We start from the raw sequence: 22,276 nt of genomic DNA, 5'->3' as shown, positions 1-22,276 counted from the left end.
GAGAAATCACTCGGGTCGCTTGATATTGATACCCGGCTATTAAACTAATGAATTTAATCAGACCGAATGAAAATGAGGCCTCCTTCAGGGTACTTGCCCAAGACGTCTCTCTCTCCGTAGCGCAAACGATTATTGAAGATTGGATTTTTAAATTGAACCCGAACGCCTTCCACCCCCCCCTCCCCCCCGACCTATAACCCGTAGTTGGTGCTGCCTCCTCTTTTTCGCTCTCGGGAAAATTAGCATATCTCGAAAGGTGGAAGACGGAGAAGCGATCCCCGGGTCCTAATTGAATTATTCTTAAATTCCCATAAAATCATGCGAAAATTACCGGCTCCTCTCTCTCTCTCTCTCTCTGAAGGAAAAATTTAGCACCATACGATCACAGGGGCTATATATAAAGTACGGGGAAAGTTGGGGCCCCCACGGCTATATCGGGCGCGATTAATTTTCCGCAACGTTAAACTCGCCGACTCGCCCCCGCCTATATAGTCAACGTCTAAAAACACCTCCATCTGTCGGTCCGTCCGTCTCTGTCGTTACGTTACATATCTTGGGTAATAGCTTGGCACTGCAAGCCAAACGCGTCTTCTATTTTTGCTTCTCTCTCTCTCTATGTATACACATATATATATACGAGCGCGCGAGTACTCGATGTAAGCACCTACGAGGGCCATTAATCGGTGCCGATCGTCAATCTCTTGGCCCCCACCGCCCCGCTCTCGAATTTCGATCCTCCTCACCGTCTAGACATATATATATATACACACACGTGCAGGTACACGTGTTACGTGGGCTAAATTTTAATGAACAATACACGCGGGGTTATATTTATATATATATGTATGTACGTAATGCGTGGGTGTGGGTGCATTCGCTCGATAACACAGCGTATAAATATATGGAGCGTATATAGCAGGGACGCGCGGTCACGCGATCTTTCAACCCGCCCGCTTACTCGCTTGTCCCTCCCTTTTTTTTTTTTTTTTTTTTTTTTACTTTTCAATTCGGCTCGCCCGACAACTCCCCAATCGATGATGACTCAAGAGTACAAAATTTAATCGAAACGGAGTTGACGTAGAGGACGCAAGTTTCTTTATCTCGACTCACACGAGATGACTGTACATGGCGTTGAAGAGAGAGAGAGAAAAAAAAGAAAAGAAGCTGCGTACATAGGGGACCACAGAATCGAGATTACAATTACAGGGTCGATGATGATAATTTTCATTTCAATGCCTATTGGTGGCTCTTCCCCCACCACCACCTCCTCCCCACAAGTGTATTGTCACCGCATCGCCTATCGGAGTGAGGGTTATCAATGTTAATATCGTTCGTCGTAACTTAATGCATCTACGTATGTACATTTATCAGGCGAAGAAGCGTAAAAATCGACGTGGCTCAATTGGCTGCGGAAGTGGACGTGAAAGCGCATATATGGAGGCCATCATGCATATACAGGCTATATAGATGCATATGTACACGTATACAAGCTCGACGCTGGAGTGTCCATAATGTACGTATATACCATGTACTATTGTGAACGCATTACGTGCCGTTTGTAAAGAATATGAGCGTCAATCAGCCGCGTATACCTACATCGTTCGTGAGTCCGTCCCTTGTACTGCAGCTGTGTTATGCTCTTTGGCACAACGACAATCAATCCGTTATGTATTACGGGGCGACGACACACACGTATATACCTACATTTATATGCAGGGATAGATAAAAAGAGCGCGGGCGCCAGCATTTGTGCTGTAGGTACATTACATACCTACTTGCTCTCCCCCCTTCCTCCCTGCCTTTCGCGTATACGTCATGTAACACACGCCATGCATTGCTCGATGCGATGACGTGGCGATTTATGTGTTACGTTATGGGATATACTATGCGCCACGCTAATGTTTTCGCGTAGTATTTATTAAAAGTATGGAGCTAAACTCCCCCCCCTTCCTTCACTGTGCGTTAGACCCGTCAACAGGAAGGGTATATAGATATGATGGAGCTTCCAGCAGTGGGAGTGTAGGCAAACCCAAAACTCGTCAAAGGAGATCAGAGATGCCTAAAAATTGTCGTTCGATGGGTTAGCATTTCCTACGAGCATAAAAGCGTATACGTATATATTGCTTATAGACGCGCTGCCCGTGAGCCACGTAAGTGTCCACTTTTTTTCCTCCCTCATTCATCGCCCCGGTTCGATCGTCTTTGGATTGTCTATAAGTCGGCACGAGCCCGTTCGAGCGATACACGTGTTCGCGTCTCGTTTATCGATACTAGGCAGTCTCATCCCCCCCGCCGTCCAGCCGTGGACGTACACGTGGGCGCGACACTCTTTTTTTTTTCCTTCCCTCCCTTCTCGATGGAAACGACCACCGTTTGTATCAATTTTTTTTTTTTTTTTACACCAAGTATCCATTACCTACTTGTATGTACGCCCCGAATAATCGACTCTGCTACCATTGAATATGATATTTCGTTGGATTGTATTATTGGAATTGTCGAAGTTTGCAAGAGACAAATCACACGGTCGAGCAAAATTCAGTATATTCCGTACGCAGAGAAAGCATATAGAGGTAATCGCGCGTCGTCACTAAGACGGAGAAAATCAAATCGGAGGGGGAGGGAAAAATCAGCGCAGGTTCTGATTGAAAAGTTTTGCTGTCAATCAGAACTGGCTGTGTAGGAGTGAGGGGGGGCAATTGCGATCGAGCTCATTTGGGCCGAGCTTTCGGGGCAACTTTGGAGTTCTAATGGCTGTGATTAAATTTCGACGACTTACTCTAGCTGCGGGCTCGTGATTTTCTCGACGATCCGTGGCTGTGGCGGGTCACTTTCTTTTTTTCTTCTATTCATTCGGGCGGTGTCGCCGAGACGGGTCCACGAGGCGCGGTTAATCGTCTTGGCTCGTCGGTGCCCCGAGACGTAATGTAAGCTCGATCGCTCCGGGTCATCTGTCTCGAACGGCTTCGATTTTCAATGGACCTCTAATGCCGAGGCTCCGTGGACTCGGATTTCACGCGTATACGTTATATTCATAGGAGATACGTACCAAGAGCGGAGACGCGATTAGTCGAAAAATACACGGCCGAACTTATTTATTGCGCGATAGATAACCCTACCCCTCCTCCCTTCCCCATAGTATCGGATTTCGACACTTTCGATGTCTCTATTTTCATGTGGATACATAATTACGTATACATTCGGGCTTCGATCGCGGACTTGACGACTGAATTACCAAACAAATGTTCACGTGATCCAATCTTGGTTTTGACAAGTTGATGTTGCACACACACACACACACCCATGGTTTAATGATCCAAAAGTATAGAACATCGGTTATCTGTACGGCGTGTATTACAATGTAATAGTTATATATGTATAATCTAGCAAACACACTGCGATCCGGAACGCTTGAAAATAAATTACACCAGGGGAAACGTGTATATGTATAATGTGTATGTGCTTATTACATTTTATCGTCAAAGCGTTCGAACTTGGATGGCGCAAGTCCCGATGAAGAGAAAAAACAACGCGTGGCTTTTTATTCCTCGATAACGGTTTCCAAATCTATTTCCAGTGTATATAGATACTTGCGGCTAGATGATAAATCGGCCGAGCGAGCGATATTTCCTACTCGAACCCCTTGATTGTATCGTTTTTAAGGGTTCGAGCTAATTTTTTTAACCGATTTTTGTGGCGATCGAGCCGCTTTGATGGTGAATGAAAAAAAAAAAAGGAAGCGATGATTCTTTGGGATTGAAGCCTTTTGCGAAACAAAAGTAAACGAGGGGGAGGAAATAATTGTGGGTGAAGAGCCTCGTTCCGTAGGAAAGTCCGAGCGTTTGACAGTGGATGCAAGAATCTCGGGCGGCCGGCAGTAGAGTCCTTTCGAGTTAACGATACAATATAATATATATACACGCTGCCTCGTGCTTTCTCCCTCGTTCTCCCTCTTGTATATAAGGCGTACATTATCGGCGAGGGGGGCGGTCGAGCGTGCGCCCGGAAAACAACTCCTATCTGTATCGCCACCACTGTGTATATATACACATGTATGTTAGTGCGCAACGGGCAGGGGCTCTCAAGTTTAGAAAATGTTACTTTTGGCTGTGACTATGAATTCTACTTTCATGGGTTACGCTTCGGATGACATTGTTGCTCGTTCGATTGAAAATCCAAGTTGACGCCGATCCAACATTTCCAAGAGACCTTATCGATAAAATTAGTCCAAAGTCCAAGCAGTTCATGAAACAAAAGAGTCGAAGGAGAAACGCTGCCAGAGATCACGTTGCATGGCACACTATGATACTCATAGCCCCGTATCGCACAGCAGCAGTTACATAGTTTCCGCTGTCCGGTCCCCCGCACACATATACAAGTGCAGTATACGTCCAGACGTTGTGTTGTTTTCCCGCACGACATCTCAGCGGGACGCCAAACTTGGAGATCCTACGTCCCCTCTCGCTGTAAACACGGCGCGTCCAACGTATATTTACAGCCTCTGCCCCCTCACCCGCCGCGGAACTCGTGCCAATCTCCCATTATATACTGCCACCCACTGTTGAGCTACGGCTATCGGATACGCGGACACCTAAATACTTTGATTGATTTTAGTAACAGTACTATGTATATAGCTACGGCAAAACACACGAGGGCGTAGAGTGCTGGATGGTCCTGTAACTTTTTCAAGAGTAAGTACGTGACGGTGGAGTCCGTACTCCGCGAGAGGCGCGACGTGTACACGAGGGCTGGGGTCAAGAGGTACACACACGACTCGTGTATATATAAAGAAGGTAGGGATGGTCGGGGGGAAAAGTTGGCCAACTAATAGGACGATTTTCAGCGGCAGGCGTTTAATTAAATTAATTATATGCCCAGGGTCCGTCCATAATATATAAATTGTGAGTAGCGAGCAGTCGCGGGGTAGGTAGAAGGAAATGAAAGAGAGGGGGGGGCTAAAAGGGCTGAGAGAATGCGCGCGACCGCTCTCTCTCTCTCTGGCCGCGATTGCCAACTTTGATAGTTACCATTTCATCCATCTATATATCCATTCCGTGGCAGTGGCAGCGGATAGATGTATACATATATATCCATGTACGGGGTATGGGAGAGCAGCTCTTTCTCCCAGCTTCGGATCGGCTAACGACGCCTCCATGAATCACGCTCCTTATGCAAGTACCCGCGTGTACCTACTTTTCCCCCATAGATTAATATTTTCGTTAATGGCCCTCCATACCTTCCGGGGCTTCTCTAATGAGTTGCCGAAATACAAGCTGAAGCCTCCTGACTTTTTGTTCCCCCCCCCCACCCTCATCTTATCCATCAGCATTAGCGCGCGTGGCGTTTTTGCTTTTTTTTCCCCTCCATCGACGAAAACACGCTTGAAAACAAAAATAAACGGCGGGGGATTACTCGATATCCGATCCGCGGTGAAAAGGAGAGCCGCAGTGTTTTCCCGGTGTGTGTATGCACGGGGTGTCGGCGGGAGAGCCGATGGAGAGCCGATGGAGGGAGGAAGGAGAAGAAGAAAAGTTCACGGCCGAGCGGAGGCTGACCGCACGAATTTGCAAAGGGAATAAAAACACCGCGGCGTACCTATACACCCCCCAAAAAGTCGGGTATTATTGCGCTTGGTTTTTTTTTTTCATTCGCTCGTTCGCTCGTAAATCGGTATACGGAGAAATGAAAAAAAAAAAAAAAAAAAAAAAAAAAAATAGGCGGTGGTACAAACTTCGCCTTAATTATTACAATTTGGCGTTCTCCAGCCGAGCAGTGAAATCCGCTGGATTTCCGCCATGCGGGAGAACAACGCGCGCCAAAAGTGCGGAGTGTCTTTTTACTTGTGTGTGTGTGTAACAGCAGCCACGTCGAAACTCATCTTCCAGCCAACCCGTTTCAGCCGGACAGCGACGACGACGAGAATCCGTAATTTATTAAATGCGCTCTCCACCACGTATGGGGCGGTGGATCTCTTTCACCGGTGTCTTTTTGCAAAAAGGAACTTTTCAGAGTCGCCGTGTATAACCACCACCACCGGCGAGTGAGCGGGAGAGAGAGAGAGAGACACGGGAAAATACATTTTTGCCTCCCTCGGTCTCGGGATTTCGTCGTCCCCGTATCGGGAATTATCCTTTGGTTTGTGCATTATCCTCCGGACCGGAGGGTAAGAGGGCGAAGGAGGGGGGGGTAGCAGCATCAAAAGGTAACTCTCCGCGCGGACCCGTCTCATCCTCCGCCCTTATAATCACGCTCTTTCTCCGCTTCGTTCGTCTTTCACTCGACTCTCTCATGCAAACTCTCCCCGACCCCCCTGGTGACGCGTGTCTCTGATACGCTCGCGGAAAATGAACCTCGATTTTATATCCACCATCCCTGGTACATATACACAGGTATGTATACACACCATGGACTCGGTTCACCGGCAAATAATCCTAAAAAATTACCAAACAATTACGCTCGTTTGAAATGAGAGAGGCCACGTGAAAAGTATACAAAAAGTCTCGATTGGGCATTCAAGAAGCAGATATCGAAGGGAGATCACCACGAAGCTTTGGAGGAAAGACGAGGAGGCCCTTGGATTTAGTCATTCGGTCTCTCGGTGCACAACTATTGAAGAGCTCCCCCTTTTCCCCCGTACATATATATATATGTGTGTATGCACACGTGCACTCTGTACAGCTCTAGTTCTCCTCGCTCCTTCTATTTTTTCTCTTCTCCGACGCGGGGTAAGAGAAAGAGAGAGTTCAATTGTGATTGATCACCGCCGGTGATTGAGGATTCAAAATGAAAGCCTCCACTGTGCACTGTCTGTCTGCGCCGGCAGAGACAAAACGAGGAAGCCTATACGTACGAGAGAAAGAGAGCTTTAGCCTCCACCACCAGCGTCGCCGACGCTCAGGGATATAATGGAGCGAAATTTATACGACTCCACGCGGGGTGGGTATACATGTATATGTATACGATAAAAAGACAGGCACGCACTGGCTGCACGAAGAAAGGATTAATTTTAAATATCACCCGTACACACGGAAGGGACAGAGGAGAACTCGCCGATAACCAAATCTCTTTCGAGGGCCATTGTTCGTAAGAAAATCGACCTTTTTTTTTTTTTTTTTCGATCGAGAGTCCATAGGAGATACACGAGTGGTTATTTTATTACGCTCTTCTTTGTACTCTAATCGTACGCACTCTCGCGGCTATGGCGAACCGTGGCCAATTAGGATGTCAGAGAATTTATTTTTTGGCCTATATAATAGCAATTTTTTTTTTTTCATATAGATGTATACGGTGATGTGACAAGAGTTACAACGATAGGGCAAACAATGATCATCGCGTCCCTTGTGGCAAGTCAAACGAGGGTGGGAAGAAAAAGCACAAGAGTTGGGGGCCTCTTGGAGAGGAAAGTGCGGGATGAATGCAACCGAGCAGAGGTACAGCTGCGAACGGCGAATTATCGGAGTAAAAGGCTTACGAGAGTCGCCGACGACGAGGAGGAGGTGACGCGGGCAAGAGTTTCGGCTTAATCGCGTTTGCGGAAAAAGCCGAGATAATCCAAGCGCCCCCTTTCCCGATGCTCCACCGGCCATCTGCGAGTTCCCCGATGCGCGAAGGTGAAAAATAAAAAACGCCGAGCCCTATACACATATACGCCCCGGACTGATGCGTATATGTATATTCTCGGGCACACGGAATTTTTAACTAGCAGACCTTCCACCCTCTTCGCGCGAGAGCAGCGCAAAAGTTATGAATCTAATTTCGAGAGCGGCCGCGTGTATCCTCCTCCGCCGCCTTACTCCCTGTATAATATACATTCGTGCGCGCGTCTTCCTTTTTTTTTTTTTTCCCTCCATCTCTCGTCTCCCTCCTGCAGCTTCGTTAGGGCTTTCATTGCAGGGAGGATTAATTTTTGAGATTTTCGCGTATACACACGCACACGCGAGCCGAGCGAATTTAGCCCCGGTTATCGGCTGATTTCCCGTATTTTCTTCCCGGCTTACCACCTCTCTCCCCCTAGCCTTTTTTTTTTTTCATGCATCAGGGCTCTCGAGAGGCGCCCGGCGCTAATTAATAATCAACCCGCGCCGATGTTTGCTCTGTGTATAGGGTTCCACTGTAGTGGATCGCCGAAACTTTTCTTCCCCGTGAATATACATAGGTACGCGGTGCAGGTGTATTTCGTTTCAAAGGCCCGGCCGTCGATGATAATTAAGTGTGTGTGTGTATAGGTACACGCTCACGAAAAGAGAGAGCGTATATTTATATACAGCAAAGGTCTTTAATCTTTACGAGCACGATATTTAATACCTTTTTTTTTTCTCGTGAGCGCACGAAGGTAGGAAAAAAAAGAAAAGAATTAGCAAAGTAATATACAAGACGGCCTCGTTTCCACTTATCGACCAACCCTCCGTCATCGCCGTCGTCGTCGTGTTTTGTTATTATCGTGGTTATCGGCAATACGCTCCCCTCCAAAGTACGTGTGTGTGTGTGTGTATTGAAATAAAAAAAAAAAAGAATAAAATAAAAAAAATGGAGGGTAAGCTATCGGGCTCGATGAATCGCTCCCCTGTACGTATGCCTGATTCGCCGTGTGTGTTTTATAGGCGACCGCGATGCCGATTCCATGAATAGCTGATGAAAAACTTTCTATTTCGCATTACAGGCCTACTCTTAATCGATTGCTCTATTTGGAATTCTTTATTATTCACGTGTACGTGTGCATGTACACCCGTGCGTAGTGATTATAATACTCGGTCGCAGGCAGGGGAGGAAAGAGAGAAAAAAAAAAAAAGAAAAGAAAAAATAGGTAACGATATCGTGTAGAAATTTCATCATCGCGACAATGACTATATATATACATGTACAGTAGGAGAGGGTGGGGGAGGACAATAAAACTTATCGATTAATCCATTATACAACCAGTGATCTCGCAGAGTCGAGAGAGTGAAAGCCGAGTCGACTCGCGCCACTTTTTTTTTTCGCTAAGGGCTGTTGTTGCGGACGAGGTCGCTCGCGTTGCGGATAGATGTATGTACGTATATACACGTGGCTTTTAAAACGCGCCGTGATTTATCGGCCGCTCACGGCTCCTCTGTAATTTAACGAAACATACTTTTACGTGTGTACACGTACACGTGTATAGTGTATATATATATACGCAGAGTTGGGTAATGCATGCGGTACTTACGCGTACGAGAAGTTGGTACTTGCAATACCACGTGCATATATGTATATACGTATGTATAAAATGTCGACTTGGCCCTGTTTCTTCTTCTTCTCCTACCCAACAATTCCCTTCGAAAGCAACTACGACTCCAACTTTCGATTTACCCATGCATTTTTTGCCGTCATTGTCGTTCCCTCGTTTTTTATATATACCTATCATGTTGGTATTAGCTCGTACGAATACATACATGTGGCATCAAGATAATCTTTCTTTCGTGCATATATTTGCACGAAAATACGCGTATTCGCCCATAGACCATCAAAAGGCAGCAAGAATTACTTGGAAAAGTCGATTATTAGATGTAATCGCAAAGCCCCGTGTGTGGGTGTGTACGCGAACGAGTTTTGATTTTCGCTAAATTTATGCGACCCCGCGCGTTATAATCCATCATACGCACACACCTCCGTTTCAAGGTCCGATTTTGTACACGCGAAATCGAAACACGCTCGCAGTGGCGTATAAAAACGAAAAAAAAAAAAAAAAAAAAAAAAAAAATCGAAGGCTATCGTACACGCGTCAGCAGCACAGGTGTACCGTATTAGCGTCGTTAACCCGTTAAGAGCCAGCTCCTTTTCAGCCATCACGTTATAACACTTGGCATACTTGCCCGAATTGGCTATACTCTCGCGTGTGCGCCCCACGAAATACACTCGATCGCGATACAATCGTCCGGGTTACATAGGCACCACACCGCCTCGCCGTGACCAGATACGCATCTTGTTCTCTCCCCCCTCCCCCTCCCCCCGCGAATACGTATATGTGTGTATGGGTAGAGGAGAGGAGGCCACGACGTCGATCGATTCGTTCCTCGCGAATCGCCGCGGCTTACGAGAGCACCCCCTACCACTCTCAACTTGGTCGGTCGGCTACTCGCTCACTCTCTCTTGAAACAACCCCTCCTGCAAATACGTACGCGCGCGCGCGGATCCATATTCGTGGATAAAACGTACGTCCTGACTCTCGGTCTTTGCCCCCCCCCCCAACCCCTTACTGGGCGGCATTACGGGTTCTGTACGTATACTCTTTTTTTTTTTTCATTTTATTTTTTTCATTGCGGCTTGGGAGCCGCGAAAAAAAGACGAGGGCGTGCGCGCACACGTACGGAGGAACGAAACCCCGATGCGGAATCCGTAAAAGTAACTTTCTAATTATTCAGATTTTCTAATTAACGCTTCGGCCCGACGATGATGGAGCGCTCTCTGCCCTTGCCAACCCCCCCCCTCCCCTTTCTGAACCCTTTTGCCGTCTTTCTCGCACTGGCCCTCCAGACGAGTCGAGAGCTTTGGTTTTGCGACTCTGCGTGTATACTTTTGGAGCTTCGGAAAAACGAATTAGCCGAAAAAAATGCCCCCCGATACGCGACTTTTTGATGCTCCCAGGTATACGGTGGACCGACTGTGAGGCTTAATAGCCAAGGAAGTTGGGTTTTTTTTTTTTTTCCACGACTCATTGATTTTGGTTGACGAAACTCGGGGCAATAAAGTCGTGGGTTTTTCAGTTTTTCAATACAAAAGTCAAATACCCGAAATTTTTGTTGATTTTGGCTTACCCACAGCGCCGTGAATTTTGTAAGCGGAAGAGTAACTGTACAATGTTACGAAACAATACACGTACGCGTAGATCGTAAAAAATTAAAATTCCACGAAGCATAGGAGCTCTCCAAAATCAGTGATAAGAGACCGCGAGCCAAGTGTCGAAAATAAGCGATAACAACAGCTACATCAAATGGGCAATAAAACAAAAAAAATATACCTACGTTGGATTAATGGCAAATACACAAAAAAAAAAAAAAAAAAAAAAAAAACGTAAAATAGTAACGGTACGGGCGTTGAAATTTATAGTCGAGATAACCAATTGGGGGGAAAAAAAGGAAAATAGTTCACTAAGGCGATTAAGAATTTCGGCGACGTGGCGAGTCGTAAACGTACATCGGGGAGATTCCAAAAACACGTAGTTATTTTCTTAAGTTTAGCGTCTCCCAACGCGAGCCGAAAAATCCGATTCGTACATCGGATGGATGACGCACAATGGCCCTGCTTACCTCGCCGGCATATTGGCAATCGCCGCGGACGCAATTTCTACCGGTGGATTATAACGTGGACGAACGGGAGAGGGAAGGGTCGAGGCGGAGATGAAAAGCTCGCACTTTCCGAGGAGGAAGCCCGAAAAAAGAGGGAAAAAAAAGTGCTCCGACGCCGGAGGCTACAGCGGGGGGGAAAAAAAAGAAGAAACTCCCGCGAGCGAAAGGGGTTGCCGAGAGTTTCTGTATTTCGTTCCCTACTCGAAACTTACGAAATGAATATCTAATGATATTGGCTCGCTGCTGTAAACTCCCTCGTCTCGCCGTGTGTGTCCATGTGCGAGTGCACAAAAAAAAGGAGCAGTTGAAAAAAAAAAAAAAAAAAACAGAAAACATTCCTTGGCTGACGTTACGGTGAATCGAGAATCGGCACAATTCCAGTGCCAACGGCAATGGCAAACCGTCGATTCCCAACGAGTGTCCTCCGAACAATCGAAGCGACCGACGCAAAGTGCCCAATTGTCCCTGGAAAACGTCTTCCGGGCAATAAAACGGCTGAACCACATATTTATGCTGCCAATAAACGCGCGAGTACATATGGGCCGTTATTCCGTCGTTCGACATAATGGTCCTGAGGAATCTTGGAAGGAACCGTAAGCATATACAACGAGGGGGTACGAAATCTAGGTCGGCCGCGTCTGTCTTGCACTCCCGCGAGCTTTTGGCGCCTCCACCGTGCATGGGCACAGTATAACGAAGCAACCTCCTTCTTTTATACACTCAAGGTCTCCCGTGATTCGTGCAAGAGGCGTTATCGCTCAACAAGATGCTAATGTGCTCGGGTATTTTTTTTTAATTATTATTATTGTTTATCACCGATGCTGATAACGAGGATCCAGAATCGATATACTTTCTCGCGTCAAAGAGACACTTATTATTTCTCTCGGACGCGTCTCGTTTGAAAATCATTTAAAATGAAACAAACTGATCGCAAGCAGAGTCTACTAGAGACACACGAGCTCTGATATTCTGCACACGTGTAATATATGTATATATATAAAGTGCAAAAACGAGGCGCACTTATCGACACGTAATAAATACCAGCCGCTGGCTCATTTATGGCCCTTGGCGCCCCGGCGGCGATCTTATCGCCCGCACCACTGGCTCATCTCTCCTCACGAACACATTGTACACCCGCGCGATCGATTGCATATTTGTCAAATCGAACGTACATGTAGTATCATGTATACTGTTTCACGAGCCGAACATTATCATATTGCTCCTCTTCATAATCCACCATATTCGCACATATAATTCCACGTATAAACGTATAGTTGTTTGTCGAAGCGAGAGCGCACCAACTCGCAATCGAGAGAAAGAGAGGCCCCTTATCTTTGCGAATCGTCTCGTATCGGAGTACAATACAAACACTCGGTGCAGCGGTGAGGTGAGCGACGATAAGCCGCCGATCGCTCGCGCGCCAATATGGCCGACACTGTGCAGGTAACCTCCATCTTCCTACATTTATATGTATATGTGTATACACAGTGCACGTAACATTTGTACACCGGTGTAATGGTACATTAACCGCGTTCGTTTCGCCGTGTGAGTATACCTATATATAACGTGCTCTCCTCGAAATGTTTGGAGCCGCCGCAGCAGCGGCAGTTACAGACTCGGGAGTCAATATTATTTTTTCCTCCGCTCGCGCGCAATCATCATCATCATCATCCCGATCGTCATCGTTGTGTGTGTATAATGTGCACGGCTCTCGACAACATTTTTAACGCGTAATGCGCTCCAACTGTGTGTACTTGCATATACCTAAACGCTCCCTCTCACCTATACATGTACGTGATATGCGCAAACAGATGAGATGTATTGCCGGGCAGCTGTTGAAGACCGCAAGAAAAACTTTTATACGTCGATGGAAAAAGAAGACCCTCCGAGGCCCCCCGTGTTTGTGTAATCCGATCGAGGATCCCGAATGCTTTTGCCCAACACTTGCTATGTACATGTATAAAGATCATCATCATCATCTTCCTCCATGCGCGGTGTGCTGATGCGGTCGCGGTACATTAGCCGGCGTGTTTTCACACACGTGCCGCCTTCCATACAGGCATATAGGTATGTATATATGTTGTACAATCCACTGTTTGGCTTGGCATCAGTTGGACCGGCCGCGTCTCTCTTTCATCCGTATGGATATACATGTATATGTGCCCCTCTCCTCTATCTTGTCCCTCCACGCGTGTCTCCGCTCTCTTTTGCTATCCGGCCAATTTACAGGTCGATCCTTCCTTTCCCTCTCCGCAGTCGCACTACAACATGTCCCGAGGAGAATATATATATGCACCTTCTTGTACACATATTCTCTCTGCTCCTTTGGATGTATAACTTTGAAGCGATGATTGTATAGGTGCGCGGGTGCAGTGCCTTTGTCTCCTCGTTTCGTTTCATATTTATTTATTTTTTTTTTTTTAATTTATTTATAGACAAGTACGTGCTATTCGCCATTTTTACCGAGAGGATGTAAGGTACGGGTATAATTGTTGTCAAAACTCTCTCCGCGGCCGTTCTCACGAGCGTCATCCTCGCCGTGGCGCGTTGATTGTTCCAGTCAATTAAAATGCGATCGGCCGAGAGCGGCGACATAAACTTAGCTCGCGAGCCGCGCGTGTTCTCCCCCTCCTCCCCTTTCCTCTTGTGTTAACCAACCCGAGCAGGGTCGCGAAATGCCGGGTATGGAAGGAGGATACTTTTTCATCCTCCTTTTCTGGGATGCTTTGATGCTCGGCCGAACAATGCCGGGCTAACGACTTTGAGGAGCAGCAGCCTCCCCCCCCCTCCTGTATAACCGTTCGCTTTCCAATAGAGACATTATTATAGCGTAGCTTCTGCTTATCCAAGGGGTTACGGGGGGTGATTATCGGCCCAAACGATTCCTCTCGATCGAGCACGCCGATTGCGCCTTTTTCTCCCACCCCACCCCCCATCCTCGACTCTAAGTGTTTTCGGCTTTGTTCTTCTTGAGATCTCCCCCCCCCCCGTCACCTTCGGAGAGGCAGCTAATCGCTGATGCGAATGCTCTTTGTTTATATACATATATATAAACTGCTAATCGATCCTCGATATCGACGACACGCTCTTTATTACAACGCGCGCATTGTACGCCTCCCCACCCCCCCTGTATTTCGTCGCTTCTTCTTTATATTTCCACTTGATCTCATTTCGGGGAGTCTGCCAAGAAAATAAAAAGAAAGAAAACAACGATCGGCGATCGAGCCGGGGACGCGTCCTCTCCTCCCTCGTCGTTTGGGGGCACGCTCGGGCGACGGGCTATTTTCGTACAACGCACGAAGCGCATATTTGTGGTACACGGGGTTATTTACCCTCCAGCCGATAGATACGTCCATATTATGTACGTATAGGAAGGCAAAGTTGCCGATAATTATATAGGTATACAGGTGATTGCGGCAAAAGAAGGTGGGGTAAGTCCCGTATCATAACGCGAGGACGCAAGTAGCGAGTTCCACAGTTTTAACGGCCCGTGCGGTCCCCCCGCGAGTTTTGGCTAAATATAAAGTCCGCGGGAGAGGCACCGAAAGATTAATCACTATGCGTGTACCTACTCTTTCTCTCTGCTCTGTACGGCTCTCTGTTCGGTGATGATGCCGATGCCGAACTCCTTTCTTTTCTCGCAGCGCGACACGCGCGGAGGGGATATATATATTTAGAGATCAATGATTCGCGGGAGACGTTCTCGGAAGACTCGGGGTTCTTTTATACACGGGCGTGGGGTAGGGGGTCATTGAGCAGCGTTGTACCGTAATCCACGACGCTCTCGTTCACGCGTGTTCTCGAGATTTACACGTGTCAACGGGAGGGGCCCCCGGGCGGATTAAGACGCACGACCAGTGCTCTCGGGGCACTATACATACTTAATCGATTGCCATTGTTTTTTTTTCTTTATACGTGTATATTGTGTTACGTATAGTCGAGATGGACTTACCTCTCTGTCCTTGGCCTGCAGCTCCTGCTCGTAGTTGGTATTGGGCGTCCGCCTCGGGTTGTTTGTGTCCTGGGTCTGTTCGGCGCTTTGCGCGGTGTTCTGGGACACCTCAGTCTTAGAGTTTCCATTGTTAGCTCGTTGCTCCTTGAGCTCGGCCAATTCCTTCTCCGCGAAAGTCGCCCTCTGCAAGCACAAATCGCGCCCACATGTAATATACACATACCTTTATATGTATACATACGCCCTGTCGTCGCTGTGTTAATTGCCGAATCGATGGCTATATTGCCCGGGTGCAAAAATAATTTTTATCGCCCCTGTGCGGCATTCGAGTTTCGAGGCCCATTTGAGATCAAACGGACTCTCTCGGTTTTATATGGGCCGCGAATCGAGACTCTGAAAATAACCGGGGGCGGGGGGTTATCGTCCATCAAAAAATCACGTCAGAAACGTGATTGTAAATATTTATGTGATGCCTATACGTACACGAGGAGATATTGTTCAATCAGAGTATATCTCGGAGGGTCCAAAGGGGGGGGAGGCTAAGTGATGTGACGAGCCGTAGTCAAGAGGCCGACAAATAGTCGCACAAAGCCGAGGTTTCCACAATCTACCCTCCGTGTGCACATCGATATGGACGTTTTTTTACTTTTTTTTTTTTTCCCTACTTGCAGGGGAATTTCCTTTGCACGTGGAGGGAGGCGCTCGGGAAAATCAAACAATGGAATAAATATACATCACGCAGAGATGAGCGGGGAAAAAGAATCGCGCGATGAATAAAACAATGGGCGGAGGTGGGTAGGGGGGAGGGGAGAGTGTCGTGCAAACTACATCGGCAAAGTGGAGGAAAAGCCTCGGCTACTGCTCTTCGCCAATAGAAAGTATCAATTTTATCTCGGAAAGAGGAGAGACACGGCCAAAGGGTGGGACATGAAAGGGAATTCAAAAATCCACGTGCCCGTAATTATATGCGTCCTTCTTTTTTTCGTTTCTTCCTCCCAGGACCGGCCGTTCTCTCTTCTTTTTTCGTCCCTTCCGCGCTTTGTCTACGTTCCAGAACCGAAGCTCCGGTCAGAGATACGGAGAGGGTAGGGGCTGCAGGAGGAGGAGGAGGAGAAAGAAAGAAAGAAAGAAAGGTAGTAATAGCGACGGGGCCCCCGTGCAGCGCGCCACCAAAGGCGGGGATTACCTTTTTAAACTTTCCCCATAAAGTATCTAATAAATATTGCCCGCGGGCCCGCTGTTCTGCTTGGCCGGATATTAATTATAGATGCTTTTATATTCAAAGTGGGCCCCCCCTCCGCCCCGTATCGCTTGCTACGTACTTTTTATCCGCTTTTTTCCTTCCTTCTCTTTGTCTCTCTCTCTCTCTGGCGTTTGCCGGAGCGATAGGAAGGAAGAGGATCATCCCTCTGTACGCGTATATACGCATCCTCCCCCTGTATGGACACGTACAGCTTGGACGCGCGACCGGGAGACACAATACACGCCCATAAAGTGACCAGCAGGCAGTAGTGCATCGATCCTCGGCCACGCGAGAGATCAAGTGCTTCCGCGGCCGGGCTGTGTGTATATATATACATATGTACACACATCACATCATAACGTGTGCTTGGTATACGTGGGTTTCCACTTGACGCCCCTTCCCTTCCTTCCTCTCGTATACACATATATACTACGGCTAGACGCCTCGATGCGCCCGTCCACATTCATAAATGCTAATTCCTTTTGCACCTGCCAACCTGCATTTATCTACTCTAATTCGCACCGACGCGAAAATCACGCGCATAATACGCTCGATCTCCGATTTCATTTTCCCGATCGATTGCTCCGTGCTACTTTCTTTCATCATACGTTCATCCCTTTTTTTTTTTTTTTTACTCTTATACCGATAAAACCCAACTCTTTGACAAAATTTGTTTCGTGTTTTTTCCCTTCTACCACGAAAAAACGAGTGAGTCAACCAGCAAGCGGGTGGGATTACCATGTTATTTTTTTTTTTTTCCACTTTAATAGAGAGACGGAGCGAGGCCAGGGGAGGGGTCGAGAAATCGATTCCCCTCGACTAATCACGAAATTGATTTACACTGGCACTTATCAGCGTTTGAAAATCTCGTCGGGGTATATATATACATACATACGCAGGGAGGCCCCGTACAAAAAAAAAGGGGGCTGTCAAACCGTGAGTGAGGGGGGGGGGGAGGGAGGAAACTGATAAAGGCGGTGAATAATTTAGGGATAAATTAATACGGCGTAATTCAAAAGCGACAGGGTCTCGCGTGCCTCGCGTGCGTACATATACACGTACCCCCTCCCGAGTACGTAGAGTTTGATTCGATCGAGAGGGTACAGCCGCTTGCGTACACGTATATTTTTGTTATTATTCCTCGTATCGATCGGGGACAAACAGTTGGCCGCCAAGTATAGTACACGCACTGTGTGGAGTTGAAAAAAAAAAATTGGAAAAATCGGACGAATCGAAAAGGAAAAACAATCCAGCGCGTGCGACTTTACGTGTACATGTACATGCAGCAGTGCCAATGCGGCTGCGGCGGTAATGACCCATTGTTTCCCGCAAAAAGAGCCTTGACGATGTTATCGATAATTACGAAATGATACGGGAAGCGTAAATACATATCCGACCGATCGGCGTAATACACGGTCTCTCCCGCCGATTCGTGCGTCTGTCTTCTCAAGGCGCACCGCGTTAGGATCGTGTATCGATGGCTCGCGGGGCACGCGACATCCGGCGAGTACACATTTGTCACGTGGCCCCTACGCTATATCTCCCGATCATCACTTGCCTCGCTGTTATGTTTTGATTTATCTACGTCGTCGTATAGTTGTTGTTTTTTTTTTTTTTTTTTTCATTCTGCCGATTTTTCCTTTTTTGCAAAAGACGTCCGCCGGAAGTCGATCGCGCGCGAGCGTAAATTACGTTTGCGCACTGTAATTTTCGCGATTCGCGGATAGGCGAGTTGATCCCGCTCGATAGTGCCAATTAGAATCCGCGCGTTGCGGCAGGTCCGATGACGAATGAAATTTTGCAGTTTCGACTCCTGGTATTTTTAGCAACTCGCGTAAAATGTCGATTGACGTTATTTTGCAAAAAATGAAAAATTTTCTCAGTTTTCGAAAAATCAAGCGAGTCATTGACGGCCTGACTGATGGTGCGAAATTACCCCCGCGTGGGTTCGAGAGCGCGCGCGCGTTCATGCCAAGATTAATAAAATCGCGGGGGAGGGACGATATTTTACTGCCGAATTCGTAATTACTTTAATTGGCTCCAGATGCTAATTAACGAGGCAAACATGTGCCGCGCGCCACGCCGTGTACAGATCAACAGCCGATAGCGGAGAGAGTCGTCGTGGGGTGTACGTACGTTACACACGCATGTGTTTGCCATTACAAACTCTCCCGGAGTCGACACGACGATGTTATCGATATGCGCGCACTGCACGAGGAATAAAACGCCCGCGCCATCGTAAAAGTTGTACGTATATACGCCTTGTGTGTATAGGGTAACACCGGGTATATACATACCTATAATGGGCTAGAATCGCTCGGACGATTAATCATGTAACTTGGCTAGGCGCTTCTGGGACGCGGGCTCGTCGCGGGTGTATTTATATACGTACACGTATTGTATGTGTTTCGGGGAAAAATTCCGAGGAAAAAGCCCGTCTAGGTGATATTCGCGCGTGTATACCATTTGTCGGGCTATTGTCTCCGAAGGGGCAAGTGGCAAAACGTAACGTATGGTTGTTATACCTACTCGTCGTTGGCGATCGGACGATTCCGTGACGAGGCCTCATTACCGCCTCTCTCTCCTTCTGTCTTCGGCTTTCGTGGTAACGACCAGAGCGAAGGTCGCCTCGTGAATGGACGCGGGACACCTATGTCATTAGCTGTACGGCACAGCATCATCAGCCGATTCGTCATCTTCTCTTCGCTCCCGCTTATATATATATGTAATACGTACACGAGACAAACGCATTATCCTCCCCTCCCCCTCCCCTGAGCGATCGCGTTCTCCCTCCTCTCGTTTTTCCTCTTAAAATCAATTTGAAGCGTGTGTATTATTGCTCATCTCTTTTTCCTCCGTGTCTACCAAGCTAATGAGCCGAGCTCGTGGTATTTTTACCTCTCTCGTCGCGGGATCTATATCATCTTTGAAAAACAAGTGCTCACCGAATATTGGAAGAGCACGAGCAGAGAGAGAGAGAGAGAGAGCAAACAACAGTTGAATAAACAATCTGTGCTCACGCGGTATTTTGTATGCGCGTGCGTGTGTGCCTAGTTGGCGCACGCGGGTGTCAATGTGCCAAGCATAGCTGCTGCGATAAAGCGTATGAAATACCAAAAGTTTGCCTGTATAAGTGCGAGTCTCGAAAACTGCTGGGCAAACATCAAACAAAATTCACGGCGTGTTTGCGCAGGGTAATCGGAGCTCTGAGATTTTTTTTTTTTTTTTCTCTGGGGAAGTAATCGAGAAGAGTATAGGTACTCAACAACGTTGTCCCGCCCGATAAGAAAAACATAAAATGCCCCCGATTAGCTGGAAAATCCCTAACCTTGGCTCGTGATCTTTCGTACTGCCTTTACACCACACTTATACACCTTCTTTACACGGGCATTAGCGCCGTGTATAATCGATTGATCGACCAACAGCCGGGAAATAAAATCCGATCGACCCGTATAAGGTTAATGGCACACGTGAGTATCGGTATGTATATGTATCACTCCCGGGGGAGGGGACAAAGAGAATAACCTTTGAATGTTTAATCGGTAAAATTTACAACGAACGGCGCGTGTGGGGGGGGGGTATTTTAACGGTACCCCGACAACGGCGTCGGGCGAGTCATTACGAAAAATAGCGCGCGCATTTCCGAGTACAAAAGAAGCTCTCTCGCGCCCCAAATCGACAATAAGTCATTCGGAGCATCATACCCGTACGCGCGCGCATATATATATACATACGTACACACCATGCACCCTCGCGCCAAGATATGCAAAAGTATCGTTGGCGGCTCGCCACGCAAATGCGACGTTACTGGCGGATGGAGGTAGGGGGGGAGGGAGCTCAAAGAAGACGAGCAAATGCCTTACGCCGCCTGCACCCTCTTATAATCTCCCGAGGGAGGGAGGGAGGCATCAGCCGGTTATGACTACCCCGCTCTCTCGGTACTACACATACACACACTCCGCGCCGCCGTGCACAGCCTCGCTCTTTTTTTTTTCCCTCGCCACGGCGGTCGCGATATTTCAAATTTTCTCATTACACCGCGAGGTGCGAATGATCTCTTTCTCCCCCGCCTTTGCTTCTCCCGCGACGCCGCCACCAATCACACCCCCTCCCCCCTTCCCCCGTTCTTTGTTCAATCTCGCACCAACCAGCCATCGGAGCGAGACTGCCTTCTCCCCCCCCCCTCGTATTTATTATTAAGATATCGACCAGGCCTGGCTCTAAGCTGCCGCCTCCATGCGCGATGTTTGCATCCGACACACTCTATATTCGCTCCAGCCCTTCCCTTTGGATTTTCGGTGTCACAATTACGTGTGTATAGATGGGCTCCTTTGTTTTTTTCGTTACCTCTTGCATTTATTTTATCCAGCGTTGCGAGCAAACGACTCGACATCCATACCAAGGGGAAAAATATAAGATAGACAAAACCCACGGTTGTTAGGTTCCTGGAGAGAGCTGCACTCAAAGACCTTTGCTCTCAATTTGTTTTTTTTTTTTTTTTTTTTCTTTCAAGTAGCCCAACGCACGCGCGTCGCCAGATGTAAATTACGATAATCAATTAAGACAGCTCTCCGGTGTGGGAGCAGCAGCAGCAATTGATCCTTCTCGAGGAGAGAGAGCGTCGCGGCGGGCGACATGTGTTGCTCGATTTTAACGAGGGGAAGAAAATCTGTTTCCAAGGTTCATCGACCGTGTGCGTGCACGTACATATATGTATACATGGGAGCGGTACCAAAGTAAAGTTTACGCTGCAGCGCGACACGTGTTCCCACGTGGGAGCTATACTGCAGCTAAGAGCCAATATATGTGTGTGCACAACAACGGGAGCACGTGAGAGCGATTCCGAGAGCCACCCCCCCATTGCCGCGCCATAAAGGGAAGATCCATTCGTGTACATTTAAGAAATGTCAATACTCAGGCGAATGGGAGTCGAGTCACAATAGCTGGCGATCTTGGTGGTATACCACCCCCTTCCAATAAACTTGGCGGCACCGCAAAACTGTGCGTATAGCTCGGGGCGATCGGCCGTCTAAAAAACGAAGAAAACCCCTTTGATGTCACGCGCCGTTTCTAATGAAAAATTAAAGCCCCTTCTTAAACATCATTAGACGCGAGAGAGAGAGAGGGTTCTTTCAACTCTGGTGTGCTCCGTCCTGGAGCTACCCTCTTTCTTTTTTTTTTTTTGCGATGTTTCTACCCCCCCCTTCCTTCCCTCTAGGCGTCTTTGGTCCCTCTTGGACGCGGTATGTTTCACGTGATTTTTCAAGCGGGCGGGCACTTGGATCATCCCGGATTTCGAAGATCACCCCATGAAAGCGAGACGTCGGAACCCACGATTTTTGGATCGAAATCGTAGCCGGAGCATATTTTTTGTAGAAAAAAAAAAAATGAGCGCAACAAAAGCTCATTCGGTACAGCCGTTTGATCTCGCGGGGGGGTGGAAAACAATGAAGGGTCGGAGATGCGCAAAAAAAATGAGGCGCGAATCGATCTGGCGGAAAATATCGCGTCCGCGGTAATACGCGCAAACACACGGGGAGGCGATGATTCGCGCGGGCGATCGCGTTGTGCCCCGCTTCGGTTCAATCCTCGCGCTCCGCTGGACGACGACAATGCGCCTCTCGATCGGCCCTTCGAGTCAATTTGCGCGCTTTTACCTACAGCGGCTCGGGACAAAGAATCAACCCCCCGATATATACCCCCGTGCGGACTCATCGCGAATGGAAAACAATGCGATTGTGCCTCATTTCGCCCGCTTCGATTCACGTTTTGTTGCGCGCT

At 47.7% G+C, this 22,276-nt stretch overlaps 1 protein-coding gene across 1 annotated transcript in view; it reads right to left on the bottom strand.

The window, feature by feature from the left end:
- Positions 1-22,276, bottom strand: part of cut (homeobox protein, cut) — a 96,915-nt gene that overhangs the window by 35,157 nt on the left and 39,482 nt on the right. The window contains exon 2 of the mRNA XM_089592662.1: positions 15,253-15,435. Coding sequence (XP_089448788.1) covers positions 15,253-15,435 — 183 coding nt within the window. The remainder of the gene's footprint in view (positions 1-15,252; positions 15,436-22,276) is intronic.

The sequence above is a fragment of the Copidosoma floridanum genome, unplaced genomic scaffold (genome assembly GCF_036245765.1).
Source record: "Copidosoma floridanum isolate Cflo_tuat_1 unplaced genomic scaffold, Cflo_Japanese_pri ptg000019l, whole genome shotgun sequence".
In the NCBI taxonomy this organism is placed as follows: domain Eukaryota; kingdom Metazoa; phylum Arthropoda; class Insecta; order Hymenoptera; family Encyrtidae; genus Copidosoma; species Copidosoma floridanum.
The sequence above is the reverse complement of the archived record's forward strand: the minus strand, read 5'-3'. Positions and strand labels throughout refer to the sequence as shown.